At 49.5% G+C, this 27,997-nt stretch overlaps 1 protein-coding gene across 1 annotated transcript; it reads left to right on the top strand.

Moving 5' to 3' along the window:
- Positions 1–27,561, top strand: Olfml2a (olfactomedin like 2A). Its single transcript, XM_032903233.1, has 8 exons — positions 1–105; positions 9,970–10,233; positions 15,399–15,506; positions 17,180–17,389; positions 19,336–19,597; positions 20,918–21,190; positions 24,044–24,229; positions 26,049–27,561. The coding sequence occupies exons 1-8, from the start codon at positions 1–3 to the stop codon at positions 26,651–26,653; spliced, it is 2,013 nt and encodes a 670-aa protein (XP_032759124.1). The 3' UTR covers positions 26,654–27,561.
- The last annotated feature ends 436 nt before the right edge of the window (positions 27,562–27,997 follow it).

Consider the following 27,997-nt stretch of genomic DNA (forward strand, 5'->3'; position numbering starts at 1 on the left):
ATGGAAGCCGCAGCTGTCTTGCCTAGATGCCTCCAGCTGAGGCTGCTGCTGGTGCTGCTGCTGCTGGTTTTGCTTCGGGCTGGTCCTGTGTGGCCCGACAGTAAGGTACTGGAACCTGGCACAGCTAGGTGGTGACTGGCGCGAGGGGGCGCTATGGCTGAGGGTGCTTGCCAAGGAGGGTGCATTCAGCCGGGAGTGGAGACTAAGGAAAGGGGGATCAGAATTGGGACTTAGTCTGGACTCTGCTGGAATCAAAGCCTTGAGAAAGGAACATGTGCAGGAAGAAGTTTCTAATAGGGTACTTCGGTCCTGGAGCCTGAGGAAGAGGTGCTTTGGACCTTGTCACTATACTCAGAAATCCGGCTTCAAACCCAGGATCCCGCTGGGAAGTCCCAGGTGCTCTGGGGCTGGGCAGGCAAGAGAAAAATGGACAATAAGAGCGACTGGTTGAGAGTTTCCATGGAAGGCTGACCACGTAAGGGTAATTGTTACCAAAGGACTCCCATGCTTACAGTAGGCCTTAGACCAAGGCTTTCAGGAGAGGCTGGGATCACGAAGTTCCTTCTTCACTAAATCTGGCCTGTGAGACTTGAGTTCATATACTGTATTCACCTGTCAGCTGTGCTTTACTCTCTCTCTCTCTCTCTCTCTCTCTCTCTCTCTCTCTCTCTCTCTCTTCCCTCCCTCCCCCCTTCCTCCATTCTTCCCTATCCCCCCCCCCATTTTATTGAAACAGGATCTCTGCGTATAATTCTGACTGGCCTGAATCACAACATGTAGACCAGGCTGGCCTCAAACTCACAGAGATCCTACTGTATCTGCCTCCCCAGTGCTAAGATTAAAGACATTCACATTCATTATAAGCACGGGGAGGGGGGCTTTGTACTCACTCGCTACTGTTGATTCCTAGACTCCCGAGGTATACCTGCACTGTGCTTAGTAGTTGCCCAACAGATGAGGCTATGCTCCCCAGGAGTCCCAAAGGCCAGGATTAGACCCAGAACAGACGCAGCGAGCACCCGAGACACATCAGAGCCCCTTAAAGGCATTCTAGAAATGAACTGATGAAGATGGACCTGGAGTGGCGGGTTCTCAACCTGTGGGTCATGGTCCCTCGGGTTGAATGACCTTTTCACAGGGGTCGCATATCAGATTCATTATGATTCATAAAAGTAGCAAAAATGCTGTTATGAAGTATTGATGGAATAATTTCATGATGGGGGGCAGGGGTCACCACAATGTGAACTGTGTTAAAGGGCCACAGCATCAGGAGGGTTGAGAACCCCTGGCCTAGAGGGAAACTGTAGGGGATCTGGTTGCTAAGGAGAAGGGCAGCAAAGGCTTCTCCAGATGTCATTCCAGTCTTTGTTTTTTTGTTATTTTTGTTTTTTAATAGAACTTGAGTCCACCAGTGAGTAGGTAAAGGGTGAAAGCTTTTCTTTTGCTGTGCGAACTTGGAAATGTGATTGGTGTCTCTGGACTTCAGTGCCTCTATCTGAAAAATCCATGCCCCCTTTGGCTCAGATAGCACAAGTGAGCCAACCCTCTGTGGCTCAGAAAAGACATTTAGACTTGGGCATTTCTGAGCTTCTCAAGGAGGGCTCACATCCAAAACAAAGCTAAGACAAAGAAAACCCAACACCCTGTTTATGTAGTGAGTCAGCCAAACACTTGCTAGGTTGGGAAGGGGGTATATTTACTTGTCCCAGGGCAAGCTGGGGCTGGTGGATAGGGGAGGACAAAGCAGCTGGGGACCCGGCACAACCCTCCCCCAGACACCTCCCAGGCCTGCTCCACTTCAGCCAGCTGGGAAAAATAAAAATCTAGTGATGGGTGAATTTACTCTGCATTCCTTAGCCCAGCCAGACTCCTGCTGGCTCTGCAGAGCTGTTAGTGTTGTTATCACTCTCTCTCTCTCTCTCTCTCTCTCTCTCTCTCTCTCTCTCTCTCTCTCCACAATAACAGCCTCAACTTCTCCCCCCACCAAAGCCTGGCCTATTTTTGTTGGGGTGGGATGGGGGGCTTAAGTGGACCCCGTCGGAACTTGAAGTGAACTCAGGCTCTTAGAGCTTTAACTTGGCCCCTCTGCAGGTTTCTTCTTCCTGGCAGGCGTCTACCCATGATACAAGCCCGGGTATTCTGTTGGTCTCCCTGCATTTTAAGTTGATGTTTATGGTGAGGCTGTCCTAAACAGGATTTGGAGTTTCCATCTAAGGAAGTGCTTTGTCTGACCCGAAGTGGGAGGGGGAACTCACAGCTGCCCTGGTATTTCTGCATGCCTGCCCAGCATTGAGACTGGGGTGGACAGGCAGGTAGCCCCAAGACACCACGGCAGGACAGCAGACACGCCTGGGAAGTGATAATTTACCAGTCTCTCCATCTGAGAAAGGGCTGCCCCGACCTCATTCTCTGCATATGTGCAGGGGTGGAAGGGGCTTGAGCAAAGAAAGAAGACTGAGGCCTGTGGGACCCTGAGCAAGAGAACAGAAGGAGCTTAGCCTAGCAGGCTATGGTTTCCTGGGCCAGGTCAGATGTTCCAGGCAGGCCAGTCCCAGGGGCTTAGGTGTTGTTTCAGATCTACTCCTGGAGTTTCCGCATGTGGGTGTAATTGGAAGCAGGCCCCCTGAGCAGAAAAAGCAGAACAACCGAGTAATGGAGTTCTCTTCCTGGTCCAGTGTCAGGCCAAGCCAAAACCCACCATCTCTCCATAAGAAATGGGCCTGCTCCACGTTCCTTCTGGGAGAATAGCAGGACCGAAGTCCGTGCCCAGCATCTTACATTCAGCACCACACACCACTCTGCTGTCACTGCCGAGTGTTAGTGGTCCCACCCCAGGGGATAGATTTGAACACCCTAAAAGAATCACACTGCACTTTCCAAGTACAACCCCAGATAACAGCTCCCCGTGGAGCTGGAGAGCAACACGGGTCATCAAAGGAGGTGATTTTGAAAGATTGATCAGCATAGAGGAATACATAACTGACACATCAGTCTATAGTCATGGAGCTGCCGGCAAGGTACAAACTTGAGAAATACGGTAACACCTCTGAAAACCTCATGTCAACTTGCTCCACCATTATGAGAACATTCCCTTAGCCCAGCCAGATTTATCCATTCCTCTCAAAAACAAACAACAACAACAACAGCAAAAAAACAAAAAAATAAAAAAGCCTCAAGCTACCCACTATCCGTCTCACTTTGAGCCTGCAACTACCCAAAGGCCTCTGCAGCACAAACCACCTCCACTGGGAGCTTTGGCAGGAGTGCTGCTGAGCAGAGGCCAGGAAAGATGTGGGCTGAGGCAGGGACTTTCCTATTCGACAGCAACTTTCAGCCTTCATGCTGAGGGATACACCCGGGAGGTAGCCCCAGATCTCATGCCATCCTTCTGTATAGACCTCTGTCTATCCCAGCTCAGTTGCTGGGGAGAAGCCTTGGCTTGGTGACCGTTAAGTACTCAGAGAAAGATTACCGTGTAAACAACATTGTTGAACATCAGACTGTGCTGAGTGACCCCGCACAAGCGTTTAACCTTCCCTGATGTACCCTGGAGTTGTGGTAAGGTCGAAGAGAGAAGAGAAACAGGTAATGAGGCCGGGGTGGGGGTGGGGGTGGGGCTTCCAGAAGCAGCATATGTAGCACGGATTGCTTAAATTAGCAGTTACTTTGGGCCAGAACAGCTGCTCTGTGTACAATGACTGTTGGCAGTTTCATTGACAAGTTCAGGAGGGGATTGATAACCACCCCATTTTACAGAGAGGGGAGCTGAGGTTCAGAGGGCTCAAGGCCACGCAGGAAGGAGTTACGTGTGCTGAGACTGTAGCCCAGACTTAGCTTTCCACTGTTGTGCCTGGCTGTCTCCAGCATTACCCCACTAGAGGCAGGACCCTGCTGCATTCCTGGCACCTGGGCCTGGGAGCAGTGGCCTTCTTCCAGCTCCCAGCGTGTGAGGACTTTGGCCACCCCCATCAGGACATAGCACCTCATCTGAGGAGGAAGGAATGTAGCAGTCTGATGTGGAAGCAGCTGCTGGGTGGGTGGGGTTAGTGTCCATAGATTGGGGGGGGTCCTCCAGGAGACCCCCTCTCTGGTGATTCCCTCTCTGATGGGGTTCTGGGGCCAGTAGAAGCCCAGGAAATGGATAGTCCTCTGAGCCTGACTGTTCACAAGCAGGGGAAAATTAGCTTGCAGCCCCCGGAGTACACTTCACCCACAGAGGACCAGGGCAGAGGGCAGGACCAAAGCATCCTCTCTAGCTCTCCTCACCGCCCACTGTTCCCTGTCCCCTGCATAGCTGCAGAAGAAACAGAGGAAATCTATACAGCCCAGGCTCTCCCTCTCCAACCTGGCACTTCATGACTCAGGGGGCGGTTTCCTCATCTGTAGGATGTGGCTAATAAAAGGAAAAAAAGTAGACCAGCACGCCCACACAGAAACTGATAGCCAGCTCCCCTGCAGGGTGCTGAGCCCCTGTAGTAACCATTGCAAATGCTGTACAGCCCAGTGCAGTCCTCCCTGAGTGTGGGACTGGCACTCACTCCCACTTCCACCTCTCATTCTGCCTGTCACCAGTCATAGGCTGTGCCCTCAGGTGTCAGCTCAGTCAGATGAGCACAAGTAACCTGGCTTGGCCGTAGACACCAGCCAACTTGGGCCTGCCAAAAAAAAAAAATGGCAGGTTGGAGAGGGTGAGCTCAGATTGTGTGGACTTCCTCTGTTTCTGCTGAAGCTACGGAGGGTGCAGGTTTCTGTGAAAGGAGTGGGGAGGGGGAAAGCGAGGAAAGGAAAGGCGGAGGAATGGACTGGGGAAAAGATCCACTCTTTAAGGGCACACCCTCGGTGGCCTACTTCCCCAAACTGGGCCCCCTCCTGAGGTGCAGTGACTCCCAAAAATGCCATCCAATTATGAGTCCATCAGTGGATTAAGCCATGGATGAGCTCAGAGCCCTTGTGATTCCACCTCCCAGGATCACCAGCAAGCAACTGAGCCTTCAGCACAAGAATCTTGAGTGACATTCCAGACGTACACAGAGAGCTGAGATCCTCAGTCAGCCGACTCTGGTACCCTCCAAGACTGCGTTCTGCCATGCCCTAGAGCCTCACCTCCTGCCACCCTGCACCCCTGAAATCACCAGCCAGGGAGACCTCCCACCCACCCGCCCCCAAGGCCTCCTGAAAAGCCCGCTTGGTTTTGCCTATCTGATTTGCTTCCCAGCAATGCCTTCTCCACAAAGGACACCTTTCTTCTCCTCGAGACCCTCAAAGTGTCAGTGTGCTTCAGAGCTTGCTGTGTTGGTCCTCTGTGGCTCAAGAAGTCAAGAATGCTCCCTGGTCTAGTTCCCTTGCACCTCCAACTGTCACCCATTCAGGGCCTGGTATCTGAAGACCTAGAAAGGAAATAGATGTCTCAGTTCCTCTCCTTAGGACCCCAGTGCTTAGCTGAGGCCCAGGGTGTCATGCGCTCATCTGTGTCCTTACGGTTCCTTCTCTGGTGATAGCTGAGCAGCCACAGGTCTGGGGTGAGATTTATGGACTGTGCTGGAATTAGCTGTGCGCTAAGGCTCAGAGCCCAGGGTTTGGCCATGCAAGGCACCTGTGTCTCACTGCATCGATGTCTGAGAATACAGAGCTGGTGGTATCCCAGAAACAAGTGGCCACATTTGGTCATAGGGTGTATTGTATCCAAGGGTGGAGTTGAAGAGGAAGGGGAGGAGGAGGAGGAAACCACTGGCTTGAGGTCATGTCTCATGTGAGCCCCACTTTGAGAAGGCTGCATATTGAGAGTCCTCCATTCTGCCACTGAAGAAGTGGGGATAGAACCTGCTGAAGGTCACCACCTCACAGGGCACAGGAAAGCAGTGGGAGTCACATAGAAAGGGGCGCTCTTGAGGTCCCTCTCCATTCAATGAGACAATAGGCAGTTAATGGTTGTGGAGGGAGGGAGTGTGATTTTCTTCAATGGTGCGGCCCTCATTAATCTCAGTGGAACACACACAGACATACACACACTACCAAAGCAGGAGGGGAGCTTGGGAAGATGAAGGGTTTCAGCAGGAGAGAGCAAGGGATGATAAAGGGTCATAGGGGGAAAATGACCAAAATGTATCATATCTATGTGCGACGCTGTCAACCAAAAAAGATAACAATGATATTTCGGAGATAATCTTCTACATCCAAGGCATGTGACGTTACCTCTCTGAGCCTGTTTCCTTATATCTTAATAATGGCTCACCCACTGGTACATTTTGGATGTGCCAGCTCCTGGTTTCCGGCGTTTTGTTTTGTTTTATATTTCATCACAAGTCACTGAGTCAGGACCACACTTTGTAGATCCAGAAAGAAAGGTTACAGAAACAGAAAGCTTCCTGCTGTGTGTGTGTGTGTGTGTGTGTGTGTGTGTGTGTGTGTGTGTGTGTGTGTGTGTGTCTATGCAATACCCAAGGAGTCCAGAAGAGGGCATCAGAACTGACGTTGCAGATGGTTGTAAGCAACCATATGGGTGCTGGGAATCAAAACGTGGTCTTCTACAAGAGCAACCAGTGTTCTTAATCATGGAGCCATCTCTCCTGCTCTAAGGCCCTTAACTCCTGTACTTTTTTTTTTTTTTTATTAACTTGAATATTTCTTATATACATTTAGTGTTATTCCCTTTCGGTTTCAGGCAAACATCCCTTCCCCCTCCCCTTCCTTATGGGTGTTCCCCTCCCCACCCTCCCCCATTGCCACCCTCCCCCAACAGTCTGGTTCACTGGGGGTTCAGTCTTAGCAGGACCCAGGGCTTCCCCTTCCACTGGTGCTCTTACTAGGATATTCATTGCTACCTATGAGGTCAGAGTCCAGGGTCAGTCCATGTATAGTCTTTAGGTAGTGGCTTAGTCCCTGGAAGCTCTGGTTGCTTGGCATTGTTGTACATGTGGGGTCTCGAGCCCCTTCAAGCTCTTCCAGTTCTTTCTCTGATTCCTTCAACGGGGGTCCTATTCTCAGTTCAGTGGTTTGCTGCTGGCATTTGCCTCTGTATTTGCTGTATTCTGGCTTTGTCTCTCAGGAGCGATCTACACTTCTGTACTTCTTTGCTTCATCCATCTTATCTAATTGGGTGGCTGTATATATATGGGCCACATGTGGGGCAGGCTCTGAATGGGTGTCCCTTCAGTCTCTGTTTTAATCTTTGCCTCTCTCTTCCCTGCCAAGGGTATTCTTGTTCCCCTTTTAAAGAAGGAGTGAAGCATTCACATTTTGATCATCCGTCTTGAGTTTCATGTGTTCTAGGCATCTAGGGTAATTCAAGCATTTGGGCTAATAGCCACTTATCAAAGAGTGCATACCATGTATGTCTTTTCTGTGATTGGGTTAGCTCACTCAGGATGATATTTTCCAGTTCCAACCATTTGCCTCTGAATTTCCTTAAAAGTCGTTGTTTTTTGATAGCTGAGTAATATTCCATTGTGTAGATGTACCACATTTTCTGTATCCATTCCTCTGTTGAAGGGCATCTGGGTTCTTTCCAGCTTCTGGCTATTATAAATAAGGCTGCGATGAACATAGTGGAGCACGTGTCTTTTTATATGTTGGGGCATCTTTTGGGTATATGCCCAAGAGAGGTATAGCTAGTTCTTCAGGTAGTGAAATGTCCAGTTTTCCCGAGGAACCTCAGACTGATTTCCAGAATGGTTGTACCAGTCTGCAATCCCACCAACAATGGAGGAGTGTTCCTCTTTCCACATCTGCTGTCCACCTGAGTTTTTTTTTTTTTTTTTTTTATTATAGATGGTTTGAGCCACCTGTTGCTGGGATTTGAACTCAGGACCTTTGATCTAACCACTGAGCCATCTTTCTAGCCATTCTAACTGGTGTGAGGTGGAATCTCAGGGTTGTTTTGATTTGCATTTCCCTTATGATTAAAGATGTTGAACATTTCTTAACCCTGTATTCCAGCAAAGTGCAGCAGGTGTTTATAGAGAACTTTTATTGGGTAGGTGGGCACAGAAGGAAATTAGAGAGAGCCCCTGCCTCTAAATAATGCCCCCCCCACCAAGATGGAACCCAGGCAACCTACATGCTAGACAAGTGTTCTATCAGGGCTCCACTCCTCATCCCCCTCCCTGCACATGAGGCTGAAACTAAGAAAATATGGATATGTTTCAGGTATGAATTTGTAACAAAGGAAAAGGCCATAAAATGAAGAGATATTCGATAACACAAGGTTAGGGAGGGAGGTGGTGGCAGTGCTATGATGTGATATGATGAACTGAACCATATAGTGAGAGCAGGGAACATTTATATACACAAAGGATCTGAGTCTGAGCCACCGTGAGAGTAGGGCAGTAGAAAGCAGAGAGGGAGCGTCAGCTCACATGTCTTAAAACCCACATCTCCACACACAGATGTTATGCAGCAGGTACATGCAGTACCCAGGACCAGAGAGCTCATTAGATCCCCAGAACTAGAGTTGCAGATGGTTGTAAGTGACCCATGGTACTGGGAATCAAAACCTACACAAAACCCTCATGATGCACCCTTTCTGTTTCCTCTGCCACTGTGGCTCCCATGGAAAAGCTTGTGGCAAAGGGGGACTGAAAAGAAGAAGGAGAAAAGGAAGAGGCAGGGTTTAGAAGTTCACCCCTGACTGAACCCACCGTGTAGAGGATAGAATGTGAACGCTACCAGTTTAGAGCAGTTCCTCCAGGAGAGAATCAAAGTAAACAGAAAGGTTTGGAATCTTGGTGGAGGGGTTGTGAGCATTGAAAGAAAGATCTCTATCACTTCTGAAAATGCCTTTCTCCAAAAGGTCTCCTCAAGAATTACATGAAGAGGGGCTGGAGAGATGGCTCAGCGGTTAAGAGCACTGACTGCTCTTCCAGAGGTCCTGAGTTCGATTCCCAGCAACCACATGGTGGCTCATAACCATCTGTCATGGAATCCAATGCCATCTTCTGGTGTGTCTGAAGACAGCTATAGTGTACTCACATACATAAAATAAATAAATCTTTAAAAAAAATTTCTTAAAAAAAAAAAAAAAGAATTACATGAAGAACTAGCTTCAAGACTGGTTGCATGTTGTCCCCAGAAGCAAAGAGAGCTATGAGCCAAGTTACTTCCAGACTAACCAAGGTGAAGAGGGTTAAGATGACTGGTCTGGAATGTCTTGGAATAATTTATAAGTAAGACTTAGGAACAACAACAAAGGACATAATGCATTGCAACACTCAGAATACGATGAGTGTTCAATCAAAAGTATTAATGGGGGTGGGGCATGTGCACATGAGCACAGGTGCCATGGGAAGCCAGAAGAGGAAGTCATACTGCCTGCAGCTGGACTTACGGAAGATTTTCGAGCTGTCCAATGTGGGTGCTGGGGACCAAAGAGCAGTGTGTGCTCTTAACGGCTGAGCCATCTCTCCAGTCCCCATAAATCCTGCTTCTTTCGTTTAGCATAAGCCTTCAGAGTTGATTTCCTGCTGCTGAAATTCATCCTATTTAGATGCTGGAGTCTCTGTCTGTTGAGTAGCTGAATAAGTGTGTTGTTTCCTTGTGTGACTATTGTGAACATAGCTGTTATGAACACACGTCTTTGGACATTACTTTCCAGGCAATTATTAAATCCTGTCATGTCTCCTTATTATTCTGTCTGTCTGTCTGTCTTTGAGACAGGGTCTTACTATGTAGCTTTGGCTCTCCTGGATCTTACCATGTAGACCAGGCTGGCCTCTAACTCCCAGAGATTTGCCTGCTTCTGCCTACTAAGTGCTGGGATTAAAGGGAAAGCTAAAAGGAAACCTGCTGGACTTTGCCACAACCAGGTATTAGCATTTGAATTGTCATTGTGATGATGATGCTGAGTCCCTTGTCCTTTCTCTGCTACCTCTAAGCGCCACCCAGAGACTAGCAGGCTTCATTCTGCTACACCCACACGCCAGGCCTGCCCTCACAGCACTGGCAAATGGAGCCCCTCTTACCCACCCTCTGCAGGTGTTCAGTGACCTGGACCAGGTGCGGATGACCTCGGAGGGCTCTGACTGCCGCTGCAAATGCATCATGCGACCGCTGAGCAAGGATGCGTGCAGCCGGGTGCGAAGTGGGCGCGCACGAGTCGAGGATTTCTACACAGTGGAGACACTGAGCTCAGGGGCCGACTGCCGGTGCTCCTGCACCGCCCCGCCCTCCTCACTCAACCCCTGTGAGAACGAGTGGAAGATGGAGAAACTGAAGAAGCAGGCACCCGAGCTCCTCAAGGTAGGCTGACAGTGAGGGCGTTAGCCTGGCTCTCCCATGACGTTTGTGTCTCTCGTTGGAAAACTGTGGCTTCCTGAGTGAAGCCAGTTTCATATGCCTTCACCTAACTGTATTATAAATACTGGGGCACTTTATTATCTTGCTTGTTCTGTCTTGCTTTTTTTTTTTTTAACATTTATTTATTATTTATTTCATGTATGTGAGTACACTGTCGCTGTCTTCAGACACATCAGATGAGAGCATCAGATCCCATTACAGATGGTTGTGAGCCACCATGTGGTTGGTGGGAATTGAACTCAGGACCTCTAGAAGAGCAGTCGGTGCTCTTAACCGCTGAGCCATCTCTCCAGCCCCTGTCTTGCTTTTTGAGTCAAGGTCACCCTCTGTTGCCCACACTGGCCTGGAATTCACTATATAGGATAAAGTGATATATATTCACTAGGATAGCTAGCCTGGAATTTGCAGCTGTCCTGCCTCTGCCTATCTGAGTTTCAGGGACTATAGGCATGGGCCACCATACCAGGCTTAATTTGTTCAGTTACTTTAATTGAGATAGGGGTTCATGTGTAACAGGCTGGCCTCAAACTTCCTATGTAGCCCAAGATGACCTTGAACTTGGGATCCTCCAGTCTCAGCTTACTAAGTACTGACAATATGGTGCCATGCCAGAACCCAGTGGATTTGGTGGGGCTGAGATCCAGATCCTGCTGTGTCCAAATCATGCATCTGAACCATTCATTCCTTTGTTCTTCTCTAAAGGACCACTTCGTTAGGTCTTATAAACAGCCAGAATATTCCATATGCCCCGCCCCTCACCCTCTTCTTTCCCCTGAGACAGTGTTTCTTTGTGTAGCCCAGGCTGCCCTGGAACTCACTCTGTAGACCAGGCCAGCTTGGAACTCAGAGATCCACCTACTTCTGTCTGTCTCCCAAGTGCAAGGATTAAGGGCATGCACCACCACCATCCAGCCCGTATCTTTATAAAATAATGTACACGAGTGTTTTACCTAGATGTATATAAGTACATCACATGCATGCCCGCTGTCCATGGAGGCCAGAAGAGGCCATCAGATCCCCTGGAGCTGAGTTACAGGTGCCGAGAGCTGAACCCAGGTCCTCTCTAAGAAGTGGTCTTAACTATGAGGCCATCTCTCTGCCCCCCTGCTGATATCTTTGAAAGTCTTTTTCTCTTACAGTCTCTCTCAACCATGCATCGCATTAGTCTATTTGGTATCAGAAACCATGAAAGGTCTGAGATGCTGCCCTACTTGTTGTCTACATTTACAAGTGACAGAGCCCAGGATGCTGGTGACACACACGACATAGTGGGCCTCGCCATTCTCTTTCCCTGGCTTGCTGTGCCCCAGTGTACTGTGTTCAGAACGATGCAGGGTAGAGGAGTCGTGAGCCCAGAGAACTAACCTTGTGTCTTTCCTTGCAGGAAAATGCTGTCTCATAACCTAAGGCTACTCTCTAGCTAGATGGCTCACAAAGTAAGATGGTTGACTCATTTGCACGCAAGACGCACAGGAAAGCAAGAGACCCATGGAGAACTGTTTCCAGCGTGTGGCTAAAAAATGTTTTCTTTAAATTTAACTTTAAGTTTATTTTTATACCACGCAAATTGATGCCAAAATTATCAAACTTGGAAGGAGCAGCACATTTTAAGCCGAGTGGCCTCCTAACAGTTTGGCAGTGCCTGGATAGCAGTGTCTCCCTGGGGTCTCCCCAGAGCCTGTGGATTCCAGGCATCTAACCCAAAGGCCTGTCTGCAGTTAAAGGGGCAAATCCGGTTTCTTCTCAAATCAATGGTCTAACAACTGGAGGTTGTGTTGTTCCTGTTTTGGTTTGTGGATCTGTGATCTCAGACTGACCTCATACTTGTAGCAACGATCCTCCTGCTTCGGCCTTCCACGTGCTGGGATTGCAGGAACGCGCTATCGTGCCTAGTTTCTACAGCTAAGTTATGAGCATGCTCACTGTGAAGATGCACAGGGCTCCCTGTCTAAGCAGTGCCTCGTGTCATCCTTGCTGGAACCCTTTGGGAAGGGAGCTTATGGGGCCAGTTTTACTCGTGGCGGACTCTGAGCCCAAAGAAGGGATGAAAGTTGCCTGAAATCATAGAAAGGTATAACAGGACAAAGTCGAGCCCCGAATTCTCTGTTACATTCCATTACCCACCTACAGGGTCACTAAGTGAGGTTCTCCCACCAACCCATTGTCCCTTGGGTCTTTTTGGAGCGTGGCAGACATAATGTTTCGTTCGTATATGCGGTCTAGACTTGGCCTTAGAGATGGAGTTACCTTGCCAGGTAGGACTCTGCAGGGCAGACGAGACCACCTACAGCTCAGGGCTTCTCCCACTCCATTGGCTCTGCTGCCCTCAGCAGGAGGCTCTGTGTAAACATCCCAGGGGGGAAATTAAGACGATCCCCTGGGTACAGAGTTTGCCTTGCAGCCTACCTTTTTATACCAGACCCTTGGATCATGCTAATAACTACAGCTAGGATCTGGTCTAGACCTCGTGGTTTTATAGGAGAGGATACTGCCCCATTTTTTTGGGTAGACTGGCCAAGAGAAATGCCTCTTTTTCTTTCTGGACATAGGTCAGCTATAGCCTCATCCTTGAGGAATTGCCAGGCTGAGGACACAGCTGCTGACTAGCAATGGCAGTGTGCTCTGTACTGTGCCAGGAATTGTGCTAGGGATCATGGGAGCCCCAAAGACGGGATAACATTGGGCCTGGGCTTGAGAGAGCCATAGGACAGCATTCTGAACAGAGGTTGGTGGTGCTGTAACAAAGGCAGCCTTCTGGTCCATACTCTACCCCCCACCCCCGCCCCCAGTTTAGCGCCATGGCTACCTGTCACTTCCTCATATACATGGCTTTTGAAACTATCTGTAGTGAAGTGAAGGTCTAATTAAAAAGAAAAACAAAAACCCAGATATCTATTGGGCTAGAGAGATGGCTCAGCAGTTAAGATTGCTTTGCTCCCCTTCAGAGGCCAGCGCTTAGTTCCCGACACTCCTGTTGGATAGCTTACTGCCTGTAATTCCAACTGCAAGGGATCTGACATTCTCTTATGGCTTTTGACTGTAGCTGTACTCATGTACACACACACACACACACACACACACACACACACACACACACACACACACAAAGGGTAGTGTTAACCCTAGCACTTGGGAGGCAGAGGCAGGTGGATCTCTGAGTTCGAGGCCACTCTGGACTATGTAGTTAGTTCCAGGATAGCCAGAGTTACATAGTGAGTATCTGTCTTGAAACAAACAGACAAGTCTGCCAAGGCCTAATACGTCATGAAACACTCTAGAAATAGAGTTTAGGAAAATGAAGCTGGGAGTGTAGCTGGGCGGTAGAGCACCTGTTCGGTGTGCATAGGCTCCATCCCCAATGCAGAAAAGGGGAAGAGAGGGGGAGAGGGAGGCACAAGAACAGGAAGTGACTGAGGAGAGAGCGCTTGATGGGAAGTGTTTGCTAGGGAAGCATGAGGGCCTGAGTTTGGGTCCCCAGCACCCATAGAAAAGCCTGGCATGGAGGCCCATGCTTGTAACCCAGTACTCATGGGAACAGAGGCAGGAGGACACTGGAGCTTGCTGACCACAGTGTAGACAAAATGGCAACTTCCAGGTTCTCTGTCTCAGGAGACAAGATGGAGGCAGACACCTAACACTGACCTATAGCCTATACAAATGAGCTCGCCTGCATTATCCAAGGGAGGAGAGAGGAAGGAAAGCAAAAAGAAAGAGGAAGCAGGCATGCTTAATCTTAAATCCAATGTCTTATAAATTGCTCTGCCAAGTGACTACAAAACATCGTGAAAATCCAGAACCTCTTCTCCCACTCTGTGCTGATTTTGCCCACAGTCATGACAAGCAGTTTGTTCCCACGCCACTCACAGAGCAGATTCATGGCCACGGCTCACCCCAGCTCATCCTCTCTCTGCTCAGAGTGTCCTGTCCCGATAGCTCTGCGAGTGTTTGTCCCTCCTCTAGAGCTCAGCTCAATGCTAACTGACTGGGGCTGAAGAGATGGCTTCCTGCCGAAGAGCAATGGCCGCTCTTGTGTAGGACCAGGGTTTGATTCCCAGTATCCACATGGTAGCTTACAACCATCTTACAACTCCAATTCCGGGGATCCAATACCCTGTGCTGGCCTGCACAGCACCTACATGGTGCACAGACGTATGCATGCAAACACCCATACATGGAAAATAAGAAAACCTAAGAAAGAAACGAATAAAAAGGCCCGTGCTTTGGGTTGGGCAGATCAATTGAAACAAGCAGGCCTTCAGGCCTGTGACTCATGACCAGGTAGCCCATTATAAACTCACTCCCCAGCGGCACTACACCAGGTTACACAAGGCAAGGCCGTGAGGGGAGACCTCCCAAATAAGGATGTGGCCCCCACCAAGGTCAGCTTCAACCTGGCCCCTCAGTAGCCAGGAAACTGGCCTTACAGATGCCCACACTCTCAGTTATAGTTCAGGACTGCCTGTAGGGGACATAGGGTGTCTTTGGAGTTCAGCCACGTTGTCATTCAAAGGGGAGGTGTGTACAGAGAGGATGATATCAGGTTACAAAGTACAGATCTGCAGAAGAGCTCTCCAGGTTCCATCATACGGAAGGGTGATTGTGGGAGGTAATAGCTAAATGCCTATTTTAAAATATTTTACCAGAGCAGAATTTGATTGGTAACATCACAAAGAAGCTAGATTTATAGTATACATTATATTTATAATTATATTATATATAACACATATCTCATATATATTTATAATTATATCTAATTATATATATATATATATATATATATATATATATATATCCCACATGTATCTCTTTCTGCTGGGGATGTGCCCAATGGTGGAATGTGGAATATTTGCCTAGTGGGTAGGAGGCCTTGAGATTCATTCCTAGTTCTTCAAATAAAGTATAAATGTGCATATTTGCAAAATGCCTCAACGAAATCCAATGTGCTACTTGTCCTGTGATTATGAGCAGGTTGGCGCCCAAGTAGCCACTGTGAAGTTCTAGGATTCTGGGGTTCTTTGCTGAAGTGGCGCTCCCTGTGTGTCCTCTGGCCTGTTCTGTTCATATCCTTGCTTAACCGTCTGTCTCCTGGCTCCACCCACCACCTCTAGCTGCAGTCTATGGTGGATCTCCTGGAGGGTGCCCTGTACAGCATGGATCTGATGAAAGTACATGCCTACATCCAGAAGGTGGCCTCGCAGATGAATACGCTGGAGGAGGTAAGGGCAGGGCAGTGCCAGGGGCTCAGAGCTGTATCCAAAGGGGCCTGGGCCATTCTGTTTCACATTGGTGGCCACCGGAAGCAGAACTCAGCAGGGAGCTGGGAAGAGACCTGTAGGCTACAGAGTCCTGCCTTTGGGGAAGAGGTCTGGGGTTTTCAAGACCGGAGGAAGCTGAAAGCTGGACGACAAGCTGAGACACTCTTTGGTAGTATGGAAGGAGTATTGAGGAGTGCTGCTAACATCAGGGTCCACGCTGCACAGCACTGGGTACCATTCACAGTGAAGGACTATATCAGTGATGCCTCTGGGTTGGTACAACCTAAGCAGGAGTGATCAAACCTCCCCCGTTTGACAATTCCATTACGACCTGTGCGGAAGCAAAAGCGCCTCAGACTGCACAGACTGTGTGTGCTACAAGATTACCCTCTCAGTACAAGAACAGTTGGACAAGCCTGGAGGTCCCAGCTGAAGGTTCAAGGCTTGCCTCTCTCCTGGCATTGCCTGCCCTCCACCCATTTCCTGCATCCGGCCACTGCTGAGCACCAGGGGTCTGGGGCCATGTAGCTGCCAGGAGCAGGCGTCGGGACTTCCTTTCCCAGTTTCCTTTCTAGAGGGAGGCCGTAACTGGGCATCCTGTACCAGAGGAGGGAAGACTAACCCCTGATTTAACCAGAGCTGAAGGTCACAGCCAACTTAGATTATCTGAAACCTGTTGGAGTATGTGCTCCTGGCTGTCTGACCCCAGGGCAGCTGGGGAAAGTGACCTGAGACTTTTTTCCTGGCCCAGTATTACCTGTGCATTGCAGGCTCACACTGCCCGCTCTCCTCCTCCAACCTTTCCCCTTCTCATCTCTGCAAAGGCAAACCAGTCCCTCAGAGCTCCGTCCGAGTCTGCTGATTGGCTGTTGAATGAATTTGGTTTGAGTGCTGGGATCACAATCCAGCAATACCACACCCAGCTCTGAACATCAATAATATTAAATTAACAGATTACTAGAGACTTTCAGGGGCCATCCATAGAGACTGACTAGATTATGGCCTAAGCATATAGCGACATATTATGCATTTATAAAAAGGAGTAGGGAATGCTTTGTGGACAGATATGGCATTGTTCAAAAATAGGCTGTTAAGTGAAACCCAAGTGTTGAAAAATAAATGGGTATATATACATATATATACACACATATATATACATACATACATATGTATATATATATGTATATACATATATATATATATATCCCTACCATAAAAACATGTAACATTGTCATCACTGAGAAATAAACAAACATGAGAGGCCGTTTTTGTTTTCTTTTGTTTTGTTTTGTTTTGTTTTTGTAGACCAGGCTGGCCTCAAACTCACAGAGATCCACCTGCCTTTGCCTCCCTAGTATTGGGATTAAAGGTGTATAGCACCATATCTGGCCTACACACATCTTTTTCATTTATTAATATAAACATGTCACCTATTTTTCATTCATTTTCTCTTAAGAATGAAATTCATTAACTACAAGGTCTTATAGGGCATGCTTGGTTCCACCCCTGTTCACTAGTGCCGCTTACAGCTACGCCCCTGAAATCTCCACGGCCAATTCGGGGTTCCCTTCTAGGGTGGCAGCTCAGAAGAAACAAGGCCAGGAATGACTGTGGATCTCTGCTTGATCCCACAGAGCATCAAGACCAACCTGAGCCTGGAGAACGAGGTGGTGAAAGACAGCGTACGCCACCTCAGCGAGCAACTGAAGAGCTACGAAAACCAGTCAGCCATCATGATGAGCATCAAGAAGGAGCTGTCTAACCTGGGCCTCCAGTTGCTGCAGAGGGATGCGGCTGCCATCCCTGCCACTGCCCCAGCCTCAAGCTCCGACAACAAGGCTCAGGTGAGGCCATGGCTCTGATCACTGGGACAGAAGGTGGCTAGGCTTGAGGACACAAGGTTGTGTGTTTGGTTAGCCCTCCTAAGAGAGGGCTAACCAAAAGCACAGCAGGAGGGCCCATGGCGTGCAGGGTGTCTGTTCCACTTTGTGGCTATTATAGGTAAGCCGGAGCAGAGTTGCAGGTTCAGCTCAGAGGGATGGCTGGGCCCTAAACTGGGTATTTACTCTTACTCCCAGTTCCCAAAGTACTAGGAATGAGGTTATGGGAACCTGCCCGCCTGGCCCTAGAAGAGTAAGCCAGATTTCCTATAGTTTTGCTTCTACTCTCTCCTGCTGTGACTGGGCCCCTGGGTGAGTACAGGGTAAGCGGGCAGTACCTCGGGGATCCTTGAAGACTAATATCATTTCAACCATAGTGGATAGCATATGTGCACAGACAAGATGCCCTTGTTCTAGTAGATACCCTTGTTTCAGTAGATCTCCTTGGTGTAGTCTGCTTCAAAAGTATAACTACGATAAAGACCCCGTCCAGAAGCAACGTGGGTAATAAATGGGTTTAGTTTGTCTTATAGCTCTCAGGTCACACTACATCGCTGAGGAAAGTCAGTGCAGGAACTTAAGGCAGGAACTGAAGCAGAGGCCAGGAAGGGGCACACTGCTCACTGGCCTCTTCAGCCTGTTTTCCTATATAACCTGGACACCTGCCTCGGGGTAGCATTACCCACTGTGGGCTAGGCCCCATCAACTCCATCATTAACCGAGAAAAGGCTTGCTTTAAGGCCAATCTGGTGGTGGAGGCATCTTCTCAATTGAGATTCTCTCTTCCCAGGTTGGGTCAAGTTAAATAATAGCCAGCACACCCCTGTAGGCAGACACACTGACCTAAGCAAGAAGCAAGCATCATGGGGTAGGCAGCCCATGTACAGGTCCCTTCCTCTGATGGCACTCAGCGTGCCACTTGGTACAGAGTGCAGTAGGTAATCAGTGCCCCCCCAGATCAGTCATCCAGGGGCAGGACACGACCCAGTAGCCTCATTTTCTGGTGGTATTTGTAGGACTCCTTTGAACTCGACTTCCTCCCGTACAGTATGAGTTCATCCCGCAACCCGCAAGTACAGTTGGCCCCTGCCTACTTGGCACATGAAGACACATGGAGAGGGCACACAAGGAGAAGGGGGATAGCTGAGCCAGGGCTGTAGCCAGCCTACGTGACTGACTGGTCCCAGCCCTTCCTCCTCAACTTGCAGCCTCCTGTGCTGACACTATGCTAGTGTCACCTTTGGTGACTGCAAGTGGGACCGCCTAGACACAAGCAAGCATGAGGAAGCCGGTGCCTTGGCCTGAGCGGGCTGCCTGCTCAGCGAGATGCCAGCTCTGCAAGTGCTCGTGAGTCTCACTTTGGCAGCTGCCCAGATGGCGTCAGAGACCGTCCAGGCCTTATCTGCCCGAGCTTCTGTCTCACAATGGGTGGCGTCACAGGCCCTGTGTTCTTGTGCCAAGCCAGCCTCAGAGCATTGGAGTAGGAAGTGAAAATAATGAGGCTCGCAAAATGTTAGACACGGCACTCCCCAGGGGTAGCCAGACCGACATGGGACTGAATTGCTCAGAATGCTGGGATTTCGGTGCTAACATGGGGAGCATTCTGGGTACTCTGTAAAGCAACCTAAGAACCTCTCCCTTTCCCATATACCAAGACCAGTGAGTGAGAAACAAGGCTAGGAGGTCTTCCCAGGAGCCAACAAAGCCAGTGGACGGGAGTTGGGAATGAGTACGTAATCTACTAGATTGGGTCCCAAACCTGCCGAGGAAATCTGAGTGGAAAAACAGAGGCAAACAACTTGTGGATGTTTCTACTCTGGAATGCCACAAACTCTCCACCCCCTGAGCTTCTGTGACTCCAACCCATCATGCTTACTGTCACCTGAGTCTGGCATTTCTGTCCCTCCCAGGACACAGCTGGAGGGCAAGGTAAAGAGCTCAACAAATATGGCGGCATACAGAAGAGTTTCTCAGACAAGAGCCTCGCAAAGCCTCCCAAGGAGAAGCTGCTGAAGGTGGAGAAGCTGAAGAAGGAGACCATCAAGGGCAGAATACCCCACCCCACCGCCAGGCCACGAGCTTTAGCTCAGCAGCAGGCGGTGATCCGAGGCTTCACCTACTACAAAGCGGGCAGACAGGAGGCCAGACAGGAAGCACCCAAGGCTGCCGCTGGTGAGTGGAAGGGAGCGGGGCCTGGTTGAGGGATGGCTGCCTCCAGAGATCCACCTGCTACTGCAGCCCAGTAGCACACACTTGTAAACCCAGTACTAGGAAGACAGAGGCTGGGGTTGGGGATTTAGCTCAGTGGTAGAGCGCTTGCCTAGGGAAGCGCAAGGCCCTGGGTTCGGTCCCCAGCTCCGGAAAAAAAAAAAAAAAAAAAAAAAAAAAAAAAAAAAAGACAGAGGCTGGAAGATCCCTCAGACTCACTGGCCAGCCAGGCTAGCCTAACTAGTTTTCTCAAAGGAGGTGGATAGTATTTCTGAGGATAACTGCCATTGTCCTCTGCCTTGCACACGTACGCACACACGTGTGCACCTATATGCAAACATGGGTACACATATGTTCCTAAAGAGAAAAAAAAAACCACTGGAAAAGGAAAGCTTTAATTTCTTAGCCCTTCAGGGTACAACCTCCTCCCCTAGTCCCTGATGCCAGCTGTTGTCCTTGAATCCTGCCAGCTCACGATGGCCACAACACAGGGCCTCTGACCCCTGCTGGCCACTGCCCAGGCACAGCATTGGGCATCTCACTCTGCCAAGAAGGCTGTGGGAACAAGCTTCCTGCCCAGATAGGCTGCCAAGGCTATGTCCCTGTGAATTCCCTGACTAAAGTGTCTTTGTTTGATCCCACTGGGTCCCAGGTACGGGGTCAGGCTGGCCGGTCCAACTACAGGCAGGGAGAAGCCTGGGCAGCTAAACCACTGGTGGGACGGGGAGGGTGCAGACACAGCTAGAGAGGTAAGTGTTGGAGGTGAGCAAGGGTCAGAGATCTGTGGCCTACAAGTGACCAGGCTGTATCCGTCCCTTCCTCGCTTGAGGTGACAGACACTAGGTGAGAGAGGCTCAAGGTTGTCAAGGTCCCCAGGAAGGTGACCAAGAAGTCTACAATTCCTGAAGCAGGAAGTTCTGCCCCTGACTAAGCTCAGGGCACAACAGAGGTGGACAAAGTATGTCGTAAGACTCAGGAGAAAAGAGAACTTCGCATTTAGCACCGCGTATTTGCAGAATCAGTGCAGATGTCATCTATGCATTTACCTCTAATCAACACCGTGGTTATAGCATTCATTTTACAGAGGTGGGAATACAAGAGGGCTTGCTCAGTAATAACCTGCCCAGTTGGGAAGGTCGAAGTGATCAGAAAGTCCTACCCTGTTTACTAGGAAGCCCACACGTTTGAGGTCTTTCAACTCCATGGTCAGAGAAGGGAGGTCTGTGGCAGACACATGTATCAGCACTGTGGAGACGTAGACACTGAGTTGTTTTCTCTCCACAGACAACACCCTCAAAGGTGCTTCCTGGCTGGAGAAGTTACCACCCAAGATAGAGGCCAAGCTTCCGGAGCCTAACTCTGGCAAACATGATGACATCAGGCTGCAGGCTTCAGAGGGAGCCAACTTGGCCCCTGATTTCTCCACTACCACCACCACAACCCCCACTACCACCACCACCACCACCACCACCACTACCACCACCACCACCACCCCAACCCCTATCACCACTCCCTGGCCCACTGAGCCCCCTTTGCATCCAGAAGTCCCCAGCCAAGGTGAGTCTCCTACGCGTCAGAAAACTCAGTTTAAGACTAAATCCAACACATGTCTGCTTAGGTTCCTGATCTGAGAATGTTCACCTTTATCAAATTGTTGAGGGTGTTTGCTTGCTTGCTTGCTTGTTTTGCTGTTGTCTTGAGTTTTTGTCATTTTGAAACGGGGTATCAGCAGAGCTCATACATTCCTGCCTTAGCCTGGCCAATTTGGAAATTTTTAGTTTTAAGTTTTTTAAAAAGACATATGTATGTGGGGGGGGAAGGAGAGGGAGAGGAGATGGGGGGGGAGAGGAGGAGGGAGGGGGGAGGGGGAGGGGGGAGGGAGAGGAGGACCGGGAGGGGAGGGAGAGAGGGGAGGGGAGGGAAGGGGGGGGGGGGGGGGGGAAGGGGAAGGGAGAGGAGAGGAGAGGGGTGAAGGGAGGGGAAGGGGAGAGGAGAGGAGGGAGAGAGAGAGAGAGAGAGAGAGAGAGAGAGAGAGAGAGAGAGAGAGAGAGACCTTCTTTCTATCTAGTCTATCTAGTCCTAGGGGCAGAGCTACACTGTTCTGAAACTTACTATGTAAACCAGACTGGTTGAACTCAGAGATCCGCCTGTCTCTCCTTCCCAGGTGCTGGGATTAAAGGTGTGTGTCACCACGCCTGGCTCCTATTCCATTTTTGAGACAAGGTTTCTCCCTAAACCTGTAGTTTGTGTTTTCTTGGCTCAGCAGAAAGCCAGAAAATTCCAGTGGTGATTCTCCTGTCTCTGTACGCCTTAGAGCTGGGATTACAAGCGTGCGGGGGATACCCTACTTGTTACAAGGCTACTGGGATCCACGTACAAATCGTCAAGGATGCACAGCAAGTGATCAGCTGCTGAGTCATCCTTCCAGCTCATGTGCTTTTAAAGAGTTATTAGGAAAAAGACTGCAGGGAAGAAGTCTGCCCTCTCCCCAGCCTAACAGTTATCCCAGGATCCTCTACAGAATAACTGCCAACATTTAAAGTAGCTATGAAACAAATTATATTGCAACAGATTCTCTTTACAATATGACCTGGAACCTACGTCCTCTCTCCCGTCTGCTTGGTTTTGGTTTCAAGTTGCTAGAACCGAGCTCTTGGCCTCCAGCTGCCACCTCTAGACTACATTCCCAACACTCTTGGGCTGTTTTTTATGTCCACGTTTATAGCTGTAGTTCGTGTCACACAGTAGACACTGTCCTCAGTAAACCACAGATCTGTCCTTCTGAAGGGCTCTTGACCGTATGATTGTAAGCCTTCAGACCCTTCTTCCTCTCTCTGGCCCAAGTGCCAGCTCCTTCACACTTGTCTTTCCAGAAGGATCCACAAACAATGTGGACAACAGCTGTGATTAATGTGGTTTCCTCCCAACACAGTTTCTGGTGTCAGAAAACTGGAAATAACCTACAGAGCTGACACTGGGTGAGCGTGGGGGTGTTGAATGAATTAAAAGGCACAGCTGTCTGGTGGCTTGGCAGGACCCAGAAGTCACATCATCAAAAGGCTATTTAATGGTGTGAATGGTATGAGCATCAGTCAGTGGAAGGAGGAAACAGGACATATAGAACCGTGTGTTCAGAGGGATCACAGTTTCTTCTCTTTTTTAGATTTATTTATTATATATAAGCATACTGTAGCTGTCTTCAGACACACCTGAAGAGGGCATCAGATCCCATTACAGATGGTTGTGAGCCACCATGTGGTTGCTGGGAATTGAACTCAGGACCTCTGGACGAGCAGTCAGTGCTCTTAACCACTGAGCCATCTTTCCAGCCCAAGGGAATCACAGTTTCATAACAGTCCGTGTGACTGCATGCAAGGACGAATGAAAGGGAAGGAAGCTTATCACATCATTTTTCCTTTTCCTTCCTTTTTGCTATGTAGCTTGACTGACCTGGCACTTTACAGCCCAGGATGGCCTCAAATTCACAGCAAGAGCTATCTTCCCACCTTGGCCTCCACATGGAAGGGTTAAAGGCATTTCCCACACAACACCAGCTTCAGTTTTCAAGTATTCGGCAATACCACGAACTCATCCCTTCTGCCAAACTGTACTTTTGAGGCTTTGGCCAAAATCTCTCAATCCTATTATTGCCCACCACTGTACCCTCTGCTTCTCAGAGATGGGCCCTTTTGTTTGGTTTTGACATAGGGTGGATGCTGGATTTTTGAATGGTGTGCATCTCATCTGTTCTTCCTCTGACTGTTCATGCTTTTTCCAGTGACCAGGCATTGCTTTGGGCCAAAGGTCACCAGCAAAACCATTAAGAGAGAGTTAAGATGGAGTGGGGTAAGTCAGATATAGTGATGCACACGTTAAATCCCAGCACTCAGGAGGCAGAGGCAGGCAAATCTCTGAGTTCAAGGCCAGGCTGGTCTACAGAGTGAGTTTCAGGACAGCCAGGTCTAGAGAGAGAAACGCTCTCAAAACAAAACAAAGATGGTGAGTGCAATGGTTTGAACAGGTATGGCCCCAATCGATATTCTCCTCTGTTTGAATGCTTGGCCCACAGGGAATGACACTGTTAGGAGGTAGCTTGTTGGAGGAAGTGTGTCACTGTGGGGGTGGGTTTTGAGGTGGGTTTTGAGCTCAAGCTATGCTCAGTGTGGCACGCAGTCTCCTTTTGCTGCCTGAGGATCAAGATGTAGAACTCTTGGCATGTTTCCCTTCATGATGATAATGGACTAAACCTCTAAAACTGTAAGTCAGTTCCAATTAAATGTTTTCCTTTATAAGAGGAAATGATGCCTCTTCACGGCAATGAAACCTTGACTAAGGCAAGTGGACTTGGCACACAGTTTTAGCTTGCAGTTGGTGGTTCTGCGTACCAAATGCTCCCTTTGCTCCCTACAGGTCGGCAGGACAGCTGTGAGGGCACGCTCCGAGCTGTGGATCCCCCTGTGAAGCATCACAGTTATGGGCGCCACGAGGGAGCCTGGATGAAGGACCCTGCAGCTCTAGATGACAGGATCTATGTCACCAACTACTACTACGGAAACAGCCTGGTGGAATTTCGAAACCTGGAAAATTTCAAACAAGGTCAGGGAAGCTGGGAGGGAGAGAGGGAAGGATGTGGGTGGTCTGGGGAGGGGCTCCTGTAAGACTCAGCCTTCCTGTGCATTTTCAATGTTCACCCTGCCCTAGTTCCAGATAGCCACCCCCGCCCCAAGGAAGGGTGTCTGGGGGCCCAGAGAATCCTGTCATCCACTGCCGTTAACTGAATACAGGGACAAAGGATATCACAGATGCCCTCCCTCGTGAGTGTGACTTGCTATCAAGGAGAATAGTGAGCTTCCCCTTGCTGAGTGCTCTGTGCCAACTGCCTGTGTATGTCTGTCTTTTAGGGTTTCATTGCTGCAATGAAACACCACGACCAAAGAAACTTAGGGAGAGGAGGGTTTACTCAACTTACACTTTCATATCACTGTTCAACATCAGAGGAAGTCAAGACAAAATCCCCAGCAGGGCAGGGACCTGGAGCAGGAGCTGATGCAGAGACCATGGAGGAGTGCTGCTTACTGGCCTGCTTCACATGCCTTGCTCTACCAGCTGGCTTGCTTGTTTTCTTTCTTTCTTTCTTTTCTTTTCTTTCTTTCCTTCTTTCTTTCCTTCTTTCTTTCTTTCTTCCTTCCTTTCTCTTTCTCTCTTTCTTTCTTCCTTTCTCTTTCTTTCCTTCTTGCTTTCTTTCTTTGTCATCTGTCTCTTTCTCTCTTTCTTTCTCTTTGTTTTTTCGAGGCAGGGTTTCTTTGTGTAGTCTTGACTGTTCTGCAACTTGCTCTGCAAACCAGGCTGGCCCCAGACTCAGAGCTGTGTCTGCCTTTGTGTCCCGAGTTCTGGGATGGAACAGGAGCACCACCACCATCCAGCTGGTAACATCCTTTTTAAAACCGACTATGTCTGTGTCTGTAGCAGCTCACAGACTGGTGGATGTGACAAGTGTCAATACAAAGGATTAGGAGGAAGCCCTTCACTATATCCTAGGGAGGTCCCATTGGCTAAGGATACTGAAAAAACAGGCATTCCCTTTGCAGACCAGATGGGGAATAGCAAACCTGACGCAAACCTGCAAAGTCTCCAAGATGGAGCACAGGGCTGGCATCACCCTGCATCTCATTCCTAGGTGCCAGTGTCACAGCTGGGGACCCAGAGCCCGGGACTCACAGACACATGGATAATGTTAGTGCTTGACAGCACTTTGTGAACTAGATGATGGACCTAGGTTCAGCCCCATGGTCAAGTTTTGTGCAAAGTACTTGTGGGGCACTGGTGAGGCCTTGGTGGTCTCTGGGGTGAGTGGGTGATGTTCTTTCTAGTTCGCTTTCTGTTGCTGTGATAGGCACCATGCCCCGAAGCAACTCGATTCAGAAAGAGGGGTTACTTCATACTTCCAGGTAACAATCCATCACTGAGGGAAGACGGGACCGGGAAATCAAGGCAGGAACCCCTGAGGAACACTGCTTACTGGCTTACTCTCTTATTTGTTCAGAAAACTCAGCTAGCTTCCTTATTTGTTTGCCTTTTTTCTTTTGTTTTTGTTTCTGAGACAAGGTCTCACTGTATAGCTCTATCTGTCTTGGAGCTCAGTCTGCAGATCAAACCGGCTTCAAACTCACAGAAGCCCGCCTGTGCCTGCCTCCCAAGTGTTAGGATTAAAGGCATAGATCACTATACCCAGCTAGCCTTCTTATACAGCCCTGGCCACCTGCCTAGGCATGGAGCCACCCCAGAGGGCTACCCCTCCATCATCAAGCAAAACAGTCTCTCTCAGATAGGGCCACAGACTGGGCAGATCCTCTAGATTGTGACAAACTAACCAGAACAGGGTGTCCTGGTATGACCTTCCACTTTCCACACGCAGGCCGATGGAGTAATATGTACAAGCTACCCTACAACTGGATAGGCACAGGCCACGTTGTGTACCAGGGTGCCTTCTACTACAACCGTGCCTTCACCAAGAATATCATCAAATATGACCTGCGCCAGCGCTTCGTGGCCTCCTGGGCCCTGCTGCCCGATGTGGTCTATGAGGATACCACACCCTGGAAGTGGCGTGGCCACTCGGACATTGACTTTGCTGTGGATGAGAGTGGCCTGTGGGTCATCTACCCAGCTGTGGATGAGCATGGCGAAACACAGCATGAGGTGATTGTGGTGAGCCGCCTGGACCCTGCAGACCTCTCCGTGCACCGGGAGACCACATGGAAGACGCGGCTGAGGAGGAACTCCTATGGGAACTGCTTTCTGGTGTGCGGCATCCTCTACACGGTGGACACTTACAACCAGCACGAAGGCCAAGTGGCCTATGCGTTCGATACCCACACCGGCACTGATGCTTACCCACAGTTGCCCTTCCTCAATGAATATTCCTATACCACGCAGGTTGACTACAACCCCAAGGAGCGGGTGCTCTATGCCTGGGACAATGGCCACCAGCTCACCTACACTCTCCACTTTGTGGTCTGAATGGGGACCCATGGTCACAAAGGAGGGCAGCAGAGGAGAAGGGGCTATCCTTAGCAACCCCTGCAATTGATATAAGTATCAGTTGGGGGTGTCCTGGGCTAGGTATTGGCTTTGATGGCTTTGAGTACTTTCTTAGTGCCCAGTAGGTGACACTTGCACAGCAATGCTGTGCTAGGAGCTTTTCCTGCGCTTACCCTTTTGACTCTTTCTACTTCTTCCCTTGAAGGCAGAGGTCCTTAAGCCCATTGAGCAGATGAAGTGACTAAGGCCCAAAGGATCAGCATCCCAGATGGAGTAGGGCAGGCTACGTCCTCACAGTAGCCACATTTGACAGATGAGATGACCTTGCCACAGTCTTCCCACCTCCAGTCTCCTTCCAGGGCTCTGCAGAGCCTGAGGTCTTTGGGACCTATGCAGTGGTGTCCTGTAGCTCCAGGCCTCTCCTCTGGTTGAATGCTGGTAACCTTGAGCTTAGAGCCTCTTGACCTGTGGTTAGCCCCTGTGCTCTCTTGCTCTTCTGTCTAACCACATTCCAAAAGTTCATCATCACAGACACTAAGCAGTAACTGAAGCAAATGCTGGCCAGGTCCATGGCCCTCCCTCTGTAGCGACTTCTTGTCCCTATGTTCCTTGCACATTTTGCAGCAGATGGGAAGATATAGGCAGCTAAGCTCTGGCAGTGTTGGTGCTGGCCTGAGCTTCCCCCATTTCAACTCCTCTACCAGAAGTCCTCGCCTTGGCCATCCACTAGGCCTCGGCTCCTTCCTTAGCCCTTCCCAAAGCCTTGGGCCTGGGGCCTTTTCTGGGCCTTGAAAGCTATTCTGTTCACACTCAGGGATTGCTAAGAGTAAGGCCTTTGTCCCCAGAGAGGGTGGCCCCAAGATCGAACAGGCTCCGTTTCCCTTGTTGATCTTAGTCTGGTCATTTGGTGGTTGATTCAGCATCCTCGGAATCTGAGGGAGACAGGACAGCAGGGTTCAGAGGAGACTTCTCAGTTTGCAGGACAAAACCCGGAGGTAGGGGCAGGGGAGGGTAGACTGGGGTCTCAGCACCAGGATTTTCTTTGAGATGGGACTTGGGTTTGTGGACACAGAACTGAACATATATAAGCTACCTTAAAATAGGATTGGCAGCTAGCTGCCCTGGTACAGCTTGTGGCCCTCAGAGCCTTCAGATCCAGATAGCCCTGAGAACAAGACCTTGCAAGCCAGCCTGTGGCAGCTTTGGGCATTCTTTTTAAAGCTGGAGGGAAGTTCTTTTGCCCATCTTGTTTTACCAAAGAAAATATAGGTCCCAATGGTTCTAGGGTATGGACGGAGTCATACAGGGGTATAGCTGATCTCC

The sequence above is a fragment of the Rattus rattus genome, chromosome 5, assembly GCF_011064425.1.
Source record: "Rattus rattus isolate New Zealand chromosome 5, Rrattus_CSIRO_v1, whole genome shotgun sequence".
NCBI lineage: Eukaryota > Metazoa > Chordata > Mammalia > Rodentia > Muridae > Rattus > Rattus rattus.